The sequence below is a fragment of the Ophidiomyces ophidiicola genome (assembly GCF_022830035.1).
Source record: "Ophidiomyces ophidiicola strain CBS 122913 chromosome Unknown scaffold_1, whole genome shotgun sequence".
Taxonomy (NCBI): Eukaryota; Fungi; Ascomycota; class Eurotiomycetes; order Onygenales; family Onygenaceae; genus Ophidiomyces; species Ophidiomyces ophidiicola.
The window spans coordinates 849,590-863,856 of record NW_026054641.1 but is presented as its reverse complement, the minus strand read 5'-3'; the positions used below and the strand labels follow the sequence as shown (position 1 = coordinate 863,856).

The 14,267-nt window shown below is 46.7% G+C and overlaps 4 protein-coding genes across 4 annotated transcripts; 1 reads left to right on the top strand and 3 right to left on the bottom strand.

The window, feature by feature from the left end:
- Nucleotides 1–4,282: 4,282 nt before the first annotated feature.
- Nucleotides 4,283–5,739, bottom strand: LOZ57_000304 (uncharacterized protein; the record flags this gene model as incomplete). Its single annotated transcript, XM_049249411.1, has 5 exons — nucleotides 4,283–4,645; nucleotides 4,708–4,796; nucleotides 4,853–4,949; nucleotides 5,006–5,374; nucleotides 5,440–5,739. The coding sequence occupies 5 exons, from the start codon at nucleotides 5,737–5,739 to the stop codon at nucleotides 4,283–4,285; spliced, it is 1,218 nt and encodes a 405-aa protein (XP_049111605.1).
- A 2,413-nt stretch (nucleotides 5,740–8,152) lies between these two features.
- Nucleotides 8,153–9,433, bottom strand: YHM1 (high copy suppressor of abf2; the record flags this gene model as incomplete). Its single annotated transcript, XM_049249410.1, has 7 exons — nucleotides 8,153–8,488; nucleotides 8,543–8,720; nucleotides 8,777–8,910; nucleotides 8,972–9,085; nucleotides 9,143–9,184; nucleotides 9,242–9,279; nucleotides 9,340–9,433. The coding sequence occupies 7 exons, from the start codon at nucleotides 9,431–9,433 to the stop codon at nucleotides 8,153–8,155; spliced, it is 936 nt and encodes a 311-aa protein (XP_049111604.1).
- A 2,033-nt stretch (nucleotides 9,434–11,466) lies between these two features.
- On the top strand, nucleotides 11,467–12,672 carry LOZ57_000302 (uncharacterized protein; the record flags this gene model as incomplete). The annotated part of the gene is made up of 2 exons (XM_049249409.1): nucleotides 11,467–11,499; nucleotides 11,578–12,672. 2 exons carry the CDS (start codon nucleotides 11,467–11,469, stop codon nucleotides 12,670–12,672), a joined length of 1,128 nt encoding a protein of 375 aa, XP_049111603.1.
- A 589-nt stretch (nucleotides 12,673–13,261) lies between these two features.
- Nucleotides 13,262–13,972, bottom strand: BET1 (protein transport protein bet1; the record flags this gene model as incomplete). Its single annotated transcript, XM_049249408.1, has 4 exons — nucleotides 13,262–13,468; nucleotides 13,538–13,631; nucleotides 13,707–13,898; nucleotides 13,962–13,972. 4 exons carry the CDS (start codon nucleotides 13,970–13,972, stop codon nucleotides 13,262–13,264), a joined length of 504 nt encoding a protein of 167 aa, XP_049111602.1.
- Between the last annotated feature and the right edge of the window lie 295 nt (nucleotides 13,973–14,267).

The following is a 14,267-nucleotide window of genomic DNA, read 5'->3' as shown; positions in this document are numbered from 1 at the left end:
CTAACAACGACTCTGGTGTACAACAGGAATCAAAAAAAGATATGATCCTGACTCTCCAGCTGGGTCTTCCTTTTTCGCAGAGAAAATGTGTCTCCGGATACCACGGTTCGTAAAAAAGTTGAAAAAAAGTGAGATGGAAAGGAAGGTGTGAGAGAATGTGGGAAACTTAGGCGAAAGGTGATCTGTGATTATATTGCCCAATTCTGCCTGGCCGAAGGCGTTCCGGCAGTGTGGGGTCAAGTTCCCGATGCAGGACCGTGGCAAAGGGTCTGGGAAAAGCTGGGCCAGCCGGTGAGGAGCGTTTATTGCAGCCACTGCGATGGGATGTGATACAGGTCCTGAACAAGCCGGCCCGGGGAGCGCGTGGTAGTACAATTCAGCCAAAGGTTGTCAGCCAACTGATATTGAAAAGAAGCTGTTGTCCGATCGGAGTGTACTTTGGAGCTTCTCGCAGAATCCGCGGTACATGTGAATGTGAAGCAGCTGCCAAAGTTCGTTCGCCTTGGAAGATTGCGAAACTAGGCCCGCGCGTTCTTCCTCGGTCCTCCTCCATCATGAAGCCAACCTGGGGAAGAATGGAGCCCTAAACCCAAAACCTAGAGATAAGCGCTTCAAGCCAATCAGCGCCGCCTGATTAGCCCATGCTGGCGCCGCTGCCCCACCGAACGAGAATCGGAATCCTTGGCTAAACCTTACCGGCGTTAGGCTCGGAGCTAATTTCGACTCAGCGCTCCTGGCAGCACGGCTGGCTTCGTTCGCAGTGAGTATTCAAGTGCCTTGGGCTCTGGCTCTACGTTCTTCTGCGGACATAGTTAATATATACCCGACTTCCTCTGGCCTCGAAAGAAAATATTAGGAGGACCGGAAAGAACGACCACCCCGCCCTTGGCAACTGTGGCCGTATCACCCTTGGCTACCTCCAGGTGATCGCCGGCAGCAGCTGAATACGCCCCCGGGTGAAAGGACTGACAGGAATACAAGCCGTGGATTGACTGAGGCCATCTCACAAAATCCTTTGTGTACTCTGGGATCGCCCAAAGCTCGCTCCGGCAGGAATGAATAAGTAAGGCCGCGCGGGATACAGGCCTTCACCACTTCTTAGAATACGGAGGACTTTTTGGCCCATCTCGGGGACCCGTCAAGAAGAGGGATTTCCCCAAAGAATCGGATCATCCACTGCTTTCCTTGGCATGGTCTACCTCTCGCTAGTACTCCGTACGGAGTACGCAGTATTGAATGGCACAACAGATGCCATTGGCTTGGCATCACGATGAGAATTTCTAACCTGCGTCTCTTGCGTACACCCGTAACTCGCTGCAAAATACGGACGGTGTTCAGATAAGTAAGACCCGCGATTGCCGTGATGATTCTCAAGTATTCCACTGCCGGGCTTTCCATCCTTTGCCGACCCGACGGTCCTGAGCCAAACCCAACGGCACGGATAAATGTCCTCCCGGCTAAGTTCGCCCCTGTGGATCCCACCCCACCGAATAAGCATCCGACATCGGCCGAGCTTCGCGCTAAAGAGCCGCACCTTCGACTCTCAAATCCCAGCCGCGTGATTGGCCCGGTTCAGTTTTCTGCTGTCATGGATTCGAGTCATCAAACATCGCCTCCCGCATTTATCTGGACAAGTTCTAATTAGCGGCAGTAAAGCACTGGCACTAGCACGAGCTGCCGTATGATCCCCTCCCGCCGCAATGACCTTTCCAGCTCTTGAGTTTCTGCCGTCAAGGTGGGGAAACAGAGCTTCAACTTCACGATGTTGATTCGCGAGGCGGCACGAATACTTTTCTCCTACCGTTGGCAACATTATACCTTCATCAAATCGGATCCATTTGTTTCAAAAGCTCTCTAGCATGTGAACTAATGCTTCCCCAGCTTGATTTGGCCGAGGGGGTTTGTTCAACACCAAAGCCCCACATCCGGCCAACTCCGATAGCCTCGGGAGATTTCGGGTTCCCATATCATTCAACTGGCATTACTCCGTATTGCAGGCAGTGTCCAACATATCTGACGTAACCCGTCGTCGCTTACTTGACTATGGCGGTCTTCAAGCAGCTCGCAGTTTTTGTGTGGGCTGTCATTATAATTGCCACCTTTCTCGCCTTCCACATCACCTGAGCAATAAGATGAGTATACAGAGATTTGCTCACGTTTGCATGATACTGACAAGCCGGATTAATATACGGTTCGAACCACTTATTATTCCGTTCTCTGGCTATGGGCTATTATTACCACAGACTATGCATTCAATTTGATGCCCCACAGCCCATGGTAAAAACTACCATACATTTTATGGACCCCTTTCCGCTTCTTAAGCAGAACCCAAGATATTTGTCTCAAATACGGTGGAGGTCTTGCCGGTGTTCATGTTTTTGATCTTTTGGAGATACTTTCTCAGCACGCTCTCCCAAGCTGATGTTGATCTGAAATCCGCTTACCTCGTACCTTGGGTCCTCCGCGCCCCCAGCAACATTTCGGCCAGCTTGTTGCGTTGGCTCCGTCGAGATTGCCATTATTTTTCCAGTGCTTTCAGAAGTGTTCGATCCTGGGCCTGAATGCCGGTGAGATTTCCCTGATAATTCAATGCGGAGAACGGGCCATGTCACGTACCACCAACGGGCTTATAACGAACGCTCTGACCTTCGGAGTAACGAGGCATTATTAAATCCTTGCTTAAGTGGTTCTTCTTGATTTGCTCTCTAAGTATTTTCAATGTTATTTTTTGAAAGATTCCGCCGTAATCCTTCTCCGCTAGCTATATATACACATACATACCAATGCCTTTCTCCTGGGCTACGTCATGTCAAACCATCCCATACCGTCATGCAGTCGTCATCTAGAAGAATACGCTTCTCCAAACGTGCAATCACACTCACTCAAGGAGCCGGTACGTGTCAATATGCAGCCAGCGTACAAGAAGATCGGGCTTGCCACCAGGCGGGATTGGTTAGGACGGCCGTCAGGTGCAGGTTTCTGCGGAATCTTGAACCTGAATCGAAATTTCGCAATGGATCTAGAACAAGACATCAGAAGCCCGAATGGTTGAACATTGAGCTACATTATGTGAGTGCTGAGCTGAACAATAATCGATCGAGAGTTTATTTTTACAGAATCAAGGTCAACAATTGCCGCTCTATAAATATCAGAGTTTATGCTTACATTATGATTGCGCAGCTGCTGTTGCCAGGTATTGGAGTGAAGTACTGGCTGGAAACAGAAGTAGGAGGGCTAGGGGCCTGGGCGATTCCTCCACTTGTGTATGAACATAATATTCACAATTCTTATAAAATGAAAATCACCCATGGCATGAACTACTCTGGCAATATGACACTACAGAATCAAAAGCACAGGATTACAGGTGACGAGAAATTTGTTTCCCCTTTCAGAATTAAAGAGGCTAGAAATTATCTCTCATATTCATAACCCCATAATTTAGGGAATGGAATATCCTATATCTCGTCAGGTCAATAAACAGCAAGAGCAAAAAGGCCTTTCAGCACACAGCATACGAAGACATTGTCTGATAACAGCTGGTCTGGTTTGAATAAAGTAACATTTTGAAGTGCTTTCGCGAAAGACATAGAATGGAGACAAGGGTAATCTTTTCAAAGGAGGTTCTGACACCTTTGATCTAGCTAATAAAAAGTGTCCTAGGGTATCAGGCCCTATGAATATGTACCCATTTGGCTGAGCACATGCCTGTGTGAGCCTATATCCACACTATCCAGGGCTTTGCGAATAAAGGGCCTGGTGGCCTAGTGGTTCACTCATACTGGCGAGCCAGCCCCGAAATGGCTTGGGCTGAAACCCGCCTCTACTCCAGTATGCACTTTCTCGCTATATATTGATACTGCTCAATCATCCCCAGTTATAGTGGCACAGGGTCAGAAGATTAGGGGCAGTATAGAATTGCAGAGGATGACTTACTGTGATCCTCAAATTCTCAGCATTGCTTACTAGGCTTTGTGATAATTAGTTACTAGCAGTCTTTTACTGTATTTTCCTATGGAGAACACTTCGAACTCCGCCTACTATTAAGAATTTTTTCAATGTAATGTAGAATATTTCGAACTGATGCAATTTAGCGGTCATTGGGGCTCTCGGCCACCAAAGTGCTCCCTAGCTTTTTTTTGCTTTTTTGTATATGAAATCGTGAAATGCTATTGACACAGCTCATTCATTTCATTCAATGAATGACAGTGCAAGGAACTATGGAGGCAGACATAGATTTGATACCACTTCTAATAGATTCACCCACCTATCACACTTGAGACTTTTATTTCATCTCCAAGATACCATTGTAGGCAACCTTGTTTGGACTATCCTTTGCATCCTGGACCAAGTCGGGGATTGAAAGACTAAGAACCTTTGCAGTAACTGCAGAAGGAGAAGCAAAGTTTTGCATGCTCATGAGGTATGCGACAATGCCAGCGACATGGGGACTTGCTGCAGAGGTTCCAGATGCAACGTTGGTTGCGTTGTTCGCGCCCATCCAGCAGGACTTGATGCCATCTCCAGGTGCCCAGATGTCAACAACCTTTCCATAGTTGGAGAAGCTTGGCCTGGTGTTATTCCATCGAACGGCTGCTACAGTAATGGCATTTGGCGATGATGCTGGGGTGTTTTGTGAGGCGTCCCTCTAGATGAACGTATTAGCCAACGTCTGATTTATCTAAATGTTAAGTCTCTTGAAAGACTTACTCCGTCGTTACCAGCCGCAGCGACCGTCAAAACGCCGGCCTTGAAGGCCTTCTCAACAGCATTGTCGAAGGGTTGGTATTTAGCCCCAGCTTCACGTTACGGTCAGTACTTGGCATCAAGAGGTCGCGGTGTGGGCTTGTCTTACAGATACTCAAGTTAATAACTGATTTTGACTGACGTTTGCTATCAGTGATGTTCTTGACAATCCAGCTGTATGCATCGAGGATATACGTGTATGTGCTCTTTTAATCAAGTTAGCATAATGAGCTTGGACAGAAAGCTGGTTAAGGGGACTAACAGATCCGCCATCAAAGGCTTTGGCAGAAACTACGTTGGCCTTCTTTGCAACTCCCCAAGTTTTTCCAGCAATAATTCCGGCAACATATGTACCATGGCCGAAGGTGTCTTCATGAGGCTTTCCTTTAACGGCATTTCGGCCTAAAATTGCACGCCCTTCGAATTCTTCGTGGTTAACGTTGATACCAGTATCCAAAACATAGGCCCACACTCCCTCTCCAGCCTTGCTGTCGTAAATGTAATCAGCAGGATTCTGCCATGTGGAGGTTGGCTTTCCTTTGTTCGAAATGTGACCGAGGTTCCATGTGGCATTTGTTTGTGTAATTGTCTCTGCAAGATGAATCATTTGGTCAGGATGAACTGATTTGACCTATTTGAATAGTATATTCTAGTTAATAAACAATACTTGCTGAAGTTAGGACATTTTTAGCTTACATATGGGCTACGTCTGATCTCTTCTACGGTTCGCCTGTCAAAGCCTCCCGAGTACATGTTCAAAGTATCAATCTGGAAATGGTTCGTAATTCCCTCTGATTCAATTCCCCCACGACCGCTAGCAATATTTGATCGGTGGATAGAGGCAACAGACGTCTTGTGAGACTCAATATCTGCAGCCGAGAGGCCATCTTTCAGAGTAACGATGTATTGCCCGGGGATTATGTCCTTGCTTGCCTGTGATACAGGACTTGCTACCACGAAGGGTACCAAGAACAAGAGGCTGCTCAACAACTGCATGATGACCAAGATATTATTAGGAAAAGGAATGCCACGAATTAAGGTATGGATAAGAAAGAGACACCCAGGAAGTGGGTTCTGACATCAGTTTATAATGAATGGCGCGGGTCACATCCGGTCAGACACCGCCCATCAACCAAAAAACAATTTAAATTGGCATTGTCAATACGGAGTAGAGTACCCTGCTGGCTTGAAGTATTAGGCCTCAAGGCGCAACTATACAGAGTACATCCTCGACATATACCGGGGCGAACGAATACCTTCCTCGTCGGGAGAGTAACCCCACAGGTGGGACATCCAGTAAGCGTATCGCTAGCTTTCACCGTGATATCTCTGGCGGTGTTGCATTGAACATTCCCGGGGTCCCTGGGAATTACTCCCCCAAGGGTAAATCTGCTCGAACATCTTTCTCAAGATCATGGAGATGGGGTGGATATCCGACAATATCCAAGGATAAAAGCCGAAGTGGCACTTTCTCATGTGGGCAAGGCTATTAACGGCCATGGTTGTTAATACTGAACTTGCGTCAGTTGATAAAATGACAGGGTGGTTTGCCAGGCTGTTGTTCGATATTGCGGGATGAGATGGTTACCCCAGTGTGGGTATTTGAGGGGAAGGGGCAATCACCCGCCTTCTAATCATTTATATCCAACTCTATTCTCGATAAGAATGCACACAATAGTTTCGAAGATGCGACTATTGACGGGGATCATGCCACAAGAACGATGCTCTGGAACATTGAGTGATGCTACCATGCGTGGCTCGCTGCCGGATTCTGGAAGATTGCCGATGTATTGAATTGGCCGGTATCGTTCTGTTTCAATACTGAAATTTACGACTGGTGTTTCAATTCCACGTCTCTGAATGAGCAAACAAGTGGTGCAAATGAGCCAAACAGGCAAAGCGGTAAGAGACCGCTATTACGTGACCTGAAATGCGGGTGGCCAGCCCTGGACCATACCAAACGCGCTCGGAACAAGGGAAACAACATACTAACTTTGTAAACACTACCAAGCTCACGAAACCTCTACTGTTGAAGATATCAAGGACCCGCTGGTTGAGTTCTGTATGTTGAGTCTGATATGAAGAGACTCGAGCAGTCCGGATCTTTGTGTGTATTGATAGCCCTTTGTTGAATAACTACACCAACCGGTTTCTATAGCAGTGGGAGACACTGTCTCTCTTTACTTTTGACAATGATCTTCATATATTATCAGCAGTGGTTCTCTCAAAGTAACCTGCTGCGCAGGATAGCGGGCGACTCACCTCGTCAGTCAGCATTTGAAAGAAGAAAAAGCAAAGAGTCACCATGTAATGGTTCACGGAAGCTTCCCTACATCAATTCATTCTCTCAGTTTACAAATAAATCACTAACTTCTAGAGGAGCGCAAAAAACCCATTACCCTGGAAAATATATGTTAATTTAAGCTGATGGCACTTAAGACTCAACAATTGCAGCTGCAGTTTAAGAGTACCGAGATCTACTCGGTAATAACGATAAACTACGTCCTCAAGGAATTAGTCTTTATGTTTGCCTTCCATGAATTATTGACTATGGTGACCACTCATCGGGGAAGACCTCAGTTCTCGAAGCCATATTTGGCTTATCATTCCCAGTAAAAAAATCATCTTTGTATAGAGTTGCGACCGACTTTATACTTCGCCAAAGCTTTGACTTCAACTACGACTATCGTCCCCTCAACAAACCGTTCAGAGGGAGGGAATGCAGCCCTTCGCCAATTTACCCCTTCTATTTGGAGGGCCCGTCTCTGCTTAGACTGGGCTGCGGAACATGAAAGTAGCAATGGACCGTTCATCCACTAGCTCTGGAAACGTCTTTAGCACTTGATGTTCTATGCATTGGATTGCCCAGGTGCCAATAGACTCACTCGATGATGGTGGATTTACCTGGCATTTTCGAGGCTGCGAACAGTGAACGGTCCCACGAAGATGCGGTAGTAGTCAAAGAGCTTGCCTGCTTATATATGCAAAGTCCGCGCAGTATTATACTCGCCGTTGTTTCCACAAACAGTAACCCTGCCCTTCAAAGTATTACCAAACATACCCGCAGGTTTTACCCAGAGGAAATGCATACCTGGGGATAAATCACCAAACCCGGCACCTTAGACAAAGGGTCAGATAGTGAATATTCTGCTCCAGACACAAATAGGGCATAGTCTTCAATTAAAATCCGTTTAAAGGCGATATTCTTCAATACATGACTCGATTTTTAAAAGCCCCCTTGGCTGTCTCCTAACTCCTGCACAATCGAGACCGCCCGAATAACCTCAGAGAATGGAGAGTCTATAATAAACATGGAAAATATAAACATCAAAGACTCTATGTAGAGCACGTCAAACCGAGACAGAACACATATACTCGAACGCCGAGGCGCCAAAACGTGGTTTTCTCATTATACCACCTGTCCAAAAGCGGGTATCAAGGTTTGTGCCAGCCAAAAGCTGAATACCAGTTTCGGGCCGGTCATCAGCAATTTAGGGGTTAATCCTTTGAAGAAACTGGTCATGCCTTCGTTTCGTATCATGCTGCTAACAATGCGGAATCCCGACTCCGGGTTCTCAAAGTTTCGGTTTTGAATACGTGTTTTAATGACATCTAGTGGTGCGGAGACAATAAGCGATGCGCTGGCGCCGGCGACAGATGCGACAAAGTTTTGAGACCAAGTTGCGGCGTTGTAGTCCGAAAGGCCGTAGATGTACTCCTTGGCGAAGGCAGAACCTCCGAAAAGCTAGGAGGTCCGTTAGCGGGGGTCGTTAGAAACTTTAAATCCGGATTCACATACCGCGAAGGAACCGGGGGCGTTACGAGCTGCCGTCCAGCCAGCACCACGGTACAAGCCCATGCCCTCATCAGAAATAATCTTAAAAAGGCCGCGGCCACGGAATGCTTCTGGGTTGGTCTGTCGTTTAATCTTTAACACGTCGAGAGGTAGAAGAACAATTTCTCCAATTCCGATTAAACTAGAGTTGTAATGTCAGGGGGGGCATGTGCTCCGAATTGGGAGGGCTATTCATACCTTCCAGCAGTAGCGTGCATGATGGCCTTGCCAGTACCTTTTCCAAATGCATTGTCAAAATCGGCTCCATAGTGTTTAGCCAAGTAGTCACGGGCAAAAGGTTGCCCTCCATACTTATAAATTCGTTGCAAGACCTACGCCTGATACGTAAGCCCAGTTCACAAAATCAGGTATTTCTCATATTTAAGCACCCACCTTATACCCTGCAGCATATCCAAGACCAGGAAATAGAGAGGTGAATTTACGGAGCACGGAGGCGGAGGCAAAATCTTTGAAGACGACTTTGTTGAAAGCGGGAACAGATGTAATCTGCAAGACATCAGGTTAATTAAGGGGTAAATTTCCGTGTTGTGTGGTCTCACATACTTTTGACTGGTTGCTCATCAGGCGCTTTGCAGTTGTGTCAACCTAATAGCAAGCTGTTAGCCATGGCCGCATTCCATTTGAATGCCAACATGTGAATACCGGATGGAAAATGAGCAATTCAGCAATACCAGCAGAGCCTAGAAAGATGGTGTTAACAAAGAAACATCTCAGAACAACTAAGGGAATAAGGTCTATACCAGATCCCAATAACCTAGCAGTTGCAGACTCTTTTTTCATGTCTTTAGCTGCAGCGCCGGCACCGGCAGCAGGAGCTAGGACTACAGGAGCCATTTTGGAATTGTCGATCGGCAGAAAAAATGAATGTTGAAACAGATAAAATGAAGGAAAGTTCACGGTAAAGTGCAAAAATACACAGGATACACTGCTATGAGTACACCTTCAAGAGAATGAAAGAATCTTCGACTCCGCGCATCTGAACACCAAAAGTTGATCAAAATTTTGATGCACCGAGAACTCGAGCTTGGACATACGCTAGTCCTGAATATGCCTAGCGCATTATATTTTGGGTCCCGAGGCTGCGGACAATCGGCGCCGATTCCGGAGAGTCACCTGATGAGGTCTCCATAAATCACGTGGGCATCGGGCGGCTTTTGGCCCCGACTGAATGTCAACTTCAGCTTTGTGATTATTGCCAGCACCGCCAGATGCCCTGTTTTGACCAGCGGCAATGTCAACATGTCAATGCACATGCTTGAATCTAGCTCCCTTTTGCGGGATGTTCACTGAAGTTTGTGATGTGAACGCCATAGTATCTGAAATACCCGCCAAAAATGCCTTCATTGAAGCAAGAATGTGGGGTGTGACGGACTATAAAATACTGATATAGTATTTTGACTCTCCAAGTTTCAGTACCAGCACCAGTGGTGCATTTCAATTCATTATTCCCTAATACGGGAAACCCCCATGCAGTTTGTTGTTTATGGCCTGTGAATGAAGCCAATCCCGGGCGCTAGGCTACTCCCGAAATGTTGCAATGGCCATAAGGTGAAAAGTATGGCATTACTGGTTCTAAACTGTGAATGCACCTCTGAGTCTAACTTGATTCTAAAGTCTACATAAACCCCTTCTAGCAGCACTTGAACAATCTCTCTTTTACAACATTACTTTGAAAGAACACAATATCAACTCTCCAATCTTCTACCCCTTCAGCCGCCTTTATTTGCTCTGTCATTGATATTAATACCTAATTTGCCAACAATATGAAGGCTACCGCCTTAATCCTCATATTTTTGCATGCCATAGTTGCATTGTCCCAGGCGTCCTTCGAGACTAGTACTGAATCAAAACTCGAAAAATTTACATTGGCGCCTGGCGAAGTCGTCAACACTCTACACCCTCCCGAGCAACCTAAGAACGCTGCCCGCGCTTTGAATACCGAATTCAAATTCGACCCGAGCTCCGTTTTTCCTGCCATCTCACCGCCCAGCGATGACAACATGAATACTAACCGAACACACGCGCGGGGCCTTCAAAAGCGCGAGGGCTGTCCCCCCGAGCGCCCCTGGCTTTGCGATGGGGTTTCCTGTTTCAATAAGCTGTGGTTTACGTGCTGCAAAACCGGAGTGGTGTGCCCAGACAATACAGTCTGCGTTACGAACCGCCTCAACATGGTTGTCTGCCGGCGTGTATAAGCATCGATTCGAATACAAATGGTGTCGGTGATTTGCTAACGGCTAATTTCTATGGGTTTTTCAATGACATTTTTTCAGTGTTAAATTTCAGAGGCTGGCTAAATGTTTTGTCGAATTTTTTCTTCCCTTTTTGCAAATTTCGATGACAGGCTGTTCAAAACAATGACTATGCAATGGATTCTCTCTTCTCATGATTATTTATGTATCTAGATGTTTCTGCTTCCTCTCGATAACTTTCAGTTGAATCTGCCAGGCTTTTCTTTTGCACATTTAACTACATTGCGCACTGAAGCTCGAACCTGTCTCGAGGCATCGGGAAAAGTAGACAATGTAATATTAATCTTATACTAATCATGCTCCAGCTAGCTTATTGGACACAATAGCTCAGTTCGTTTTATATTGGTTTTGTCCCTGCCATACGGGGTACAGAGTGTCAACTCTAAACAAGACCGGTGCCTAGCTGTCATGGTTCCAGGCCCCAGAAGCTTAAAAATAGCGACAAGGTGCCGGAATAACAACTCCAAACACAAAAACTGCCCAAGCGGTGCGACTGATCAAGCTCCCTAAAGCCACTTTGGAGACACTAGATTTTATAACTGGCCTTTTTTACTACCTTGATAAATTGCTCCTTTAGACCATCACTATCCATTGTTGCATTTTATCTATCTGCTAATGTTCTCACTACCATCTCTTGAGCCGCGAGATGTGAGTAACCGAAGAAGATACATTCCAGAGCTATTAGCTTGGATCTTGAGTCTGTAGAAAAATTGCTGACTCTTGTAGCCTCATGCCTTTTGGTACGCTCCATCCCAACGATTCCGCCGCGGGAACTCTCAGTACAACAGCCATGGACACCGTCCACATGGCCACAATCGCAGGTCTGACCAATATAGAACACCGAATTTACCGCCATCTTCAGACTCCCTTGCCGCTCTAGCGCTTGAAGAGCGGGCGTTTCGTATTCGCAAACAAAATATTGCATCTTTTGGCTACTCATGGATTCGGCCCGCCGGGTATCCCAAGACAATGCAAGGAATTCGGGAGGAGGAGGCTGAAAGGGAAGAGGCAGCGAATGCGGCTACAGAAGGCGAAGCGGAATTTACTGCGGGAACGGGACTAGATGGCGCGACCGCGGGGGATACTGAGGATCCAGAGGCACTAGCGGCCATGGAGAGGGATTTAGACGACGATATTCCGGATGCTGACGAGACGACCGGTGGGCTAGTGGAAGATGGGGAAGAAGGTCTAGATGAGGATGATCTTATTGACGATGACGAGGAGGCATTAATGGAAAGGGACCTGGATGATGATGTCCCGGATGGTTTTGGCCCTGAGGAAGATGACCTAGATGAAGAAGACGACTTTGATGAACATCCTGATCTAGACGACGACATACCATCAGCTTCAATACACGAAGACGTCGATGATAGCATGATGGAACGGGATCTAGATGCGGATATCCCTGACGAGGAAAATGACATTGGCGACGACGATGATGAAGATGATCACAATCTGCAGCAAGAATGGGAGCACACAGATACAGATGCAGATGAAGACGAGGAAAACTACTCTGACGAAGCATCCTACGACGCTATCGACCCACAGTTCTCAGGATACTCCCATCGAATAAGGTCAAGTATCCCTGGCCGCGTCGAGAATTCACCTCACCTGCCGCCGCCTCTCATTCGTCATAGAGAAACAGAAGCCCAAAGACTGTTCCTTGACAGGTGGAGCGGGGGAGTTGGCGACGATGTCGAGGATTCTATGGCAGCTTTTCGAGCGAGTGGCATGTCTGAGCGAAGCTTGCGGATTCCCAGGGTTCGGACGCGAACACGGCGGTCGATGATGTCCGATGATTCTAATGGTAGCATTGAGTAATGAGCTCCATTCAACTACGGTCTCTGAAACGCCGCTTTGTCTGTTTAATATTCGTCACTCCAACGAAACTATCGCTACGATAGAGCTGTGCTTCGCCCTTGAACATCTTGGCTAGATATCAGCACGATGTACCTTTTATTAGAAATTAAGACACTGCGCTAGAAGTTTCATCGCAGACTCAGATACCTCTCAAAGGAAGGCGCCGCTTCTATAAACCGCGTATATTAAAAGTTGAAGCTTTTAATCACAAAGTTATGGACACAAATTTGGCTAGAGCAAAAGGAAAACAACGCCATCCGTACCCAGGACTCACCAGGAGGTCCCAGGGGTTATCGTATGCTCAAAACAAACATATAGAGTAACGCCATTTGCCCAAAAATTACACATGGCTTGCGTGAAATATTACTGTAGCACCGAATTTGATGATGCTAGTTGCTCTTTCGTTTCTTTTCTCATGCCAACAATATAACTCCAGTAAAATCGACAAGGGTGTGGGTATGGTGTCGATAAGGCCCAAGGAACGCAAAATGTATGTCGCTGCATATGAATCAAGTTAAGGTATCGCGAGAGTAGCTGCGTTGTCAATCATTCAAAACAGCCAGACGTAAGCGAAAAGCATGAAGACGGCGAAGAAAAAGCCGAGCCAGACTTTCCATCCGACACCAGTGCGTTCTGCCATTCGTAACATTCTGTTCATGGTGCCCCGGAGGCGGACGCGGGTATTGTCGAATGATTCATTCATCTTATCTGCGAGGGCAGAAGAGTCGCGGATCTCATCGCCAATTGCCAGAGTAATCTTGGTGCTTGTCAGTGGTTATCCTATGCGTGAAATTGAGGGGCAAGACAGCGGTGGGAGAGACTTTACATCTTTCAACATTTTAACCTTCGCTGTAATGCCCTCCACTTCGGCGTCATTTTGAGACTCTAGAGATGATAACACTGCATCAGAATATTGACCACTAAGGCAAGATTGTCAGATCACGTCTTTCAATATCAAAAAAGATCACGCGACCGAGAACAATGCGATGCCATACCTCTTGTTCGGCGTGGCGCTGCGAAAACTTCCGTTTATATCCCCGCTTGAAGATCCCGCTAAGCCATAGCCACCGCCGGCATATGCGGGAGATTTGTTTCCAGGTCGATTTCGCTCCTTGCCTCCGCTGTAGGAATCAAACAAACTGGATGAAGATCTGGGGTCTCGCTGATGCAGCGTCGAATGAGGAAATCTGAGCCGTAAAAGTTTAGCTACCCGTATACGTAGTTGTATCATATCTGTTAGTAAGGCTCACCTTGATGCCATTTAGCAGGACAATAGGAACAATGTGGTTATCATAATGGAATCAATTCTTTAAATCATAGAAAACAAAATGATTCGGAAGATCGTGAGTGGCTGGCTGAGTCAGCGGTATGGAAACTCTATATATAAACACGCTAGTCCCGGTATGGATTAGCTCCAGATAAGTAGGTACCTAATAGTTAGAGCCATAGAACCTGGCGTACCAGAGTGATCGATTGCAAGAACAACGACAAACTTCCAGGCTTTTTAAGCAGACTGGTCAAAACAGCATCCGTCTAACTCCCTAGAGCTCAAGCTC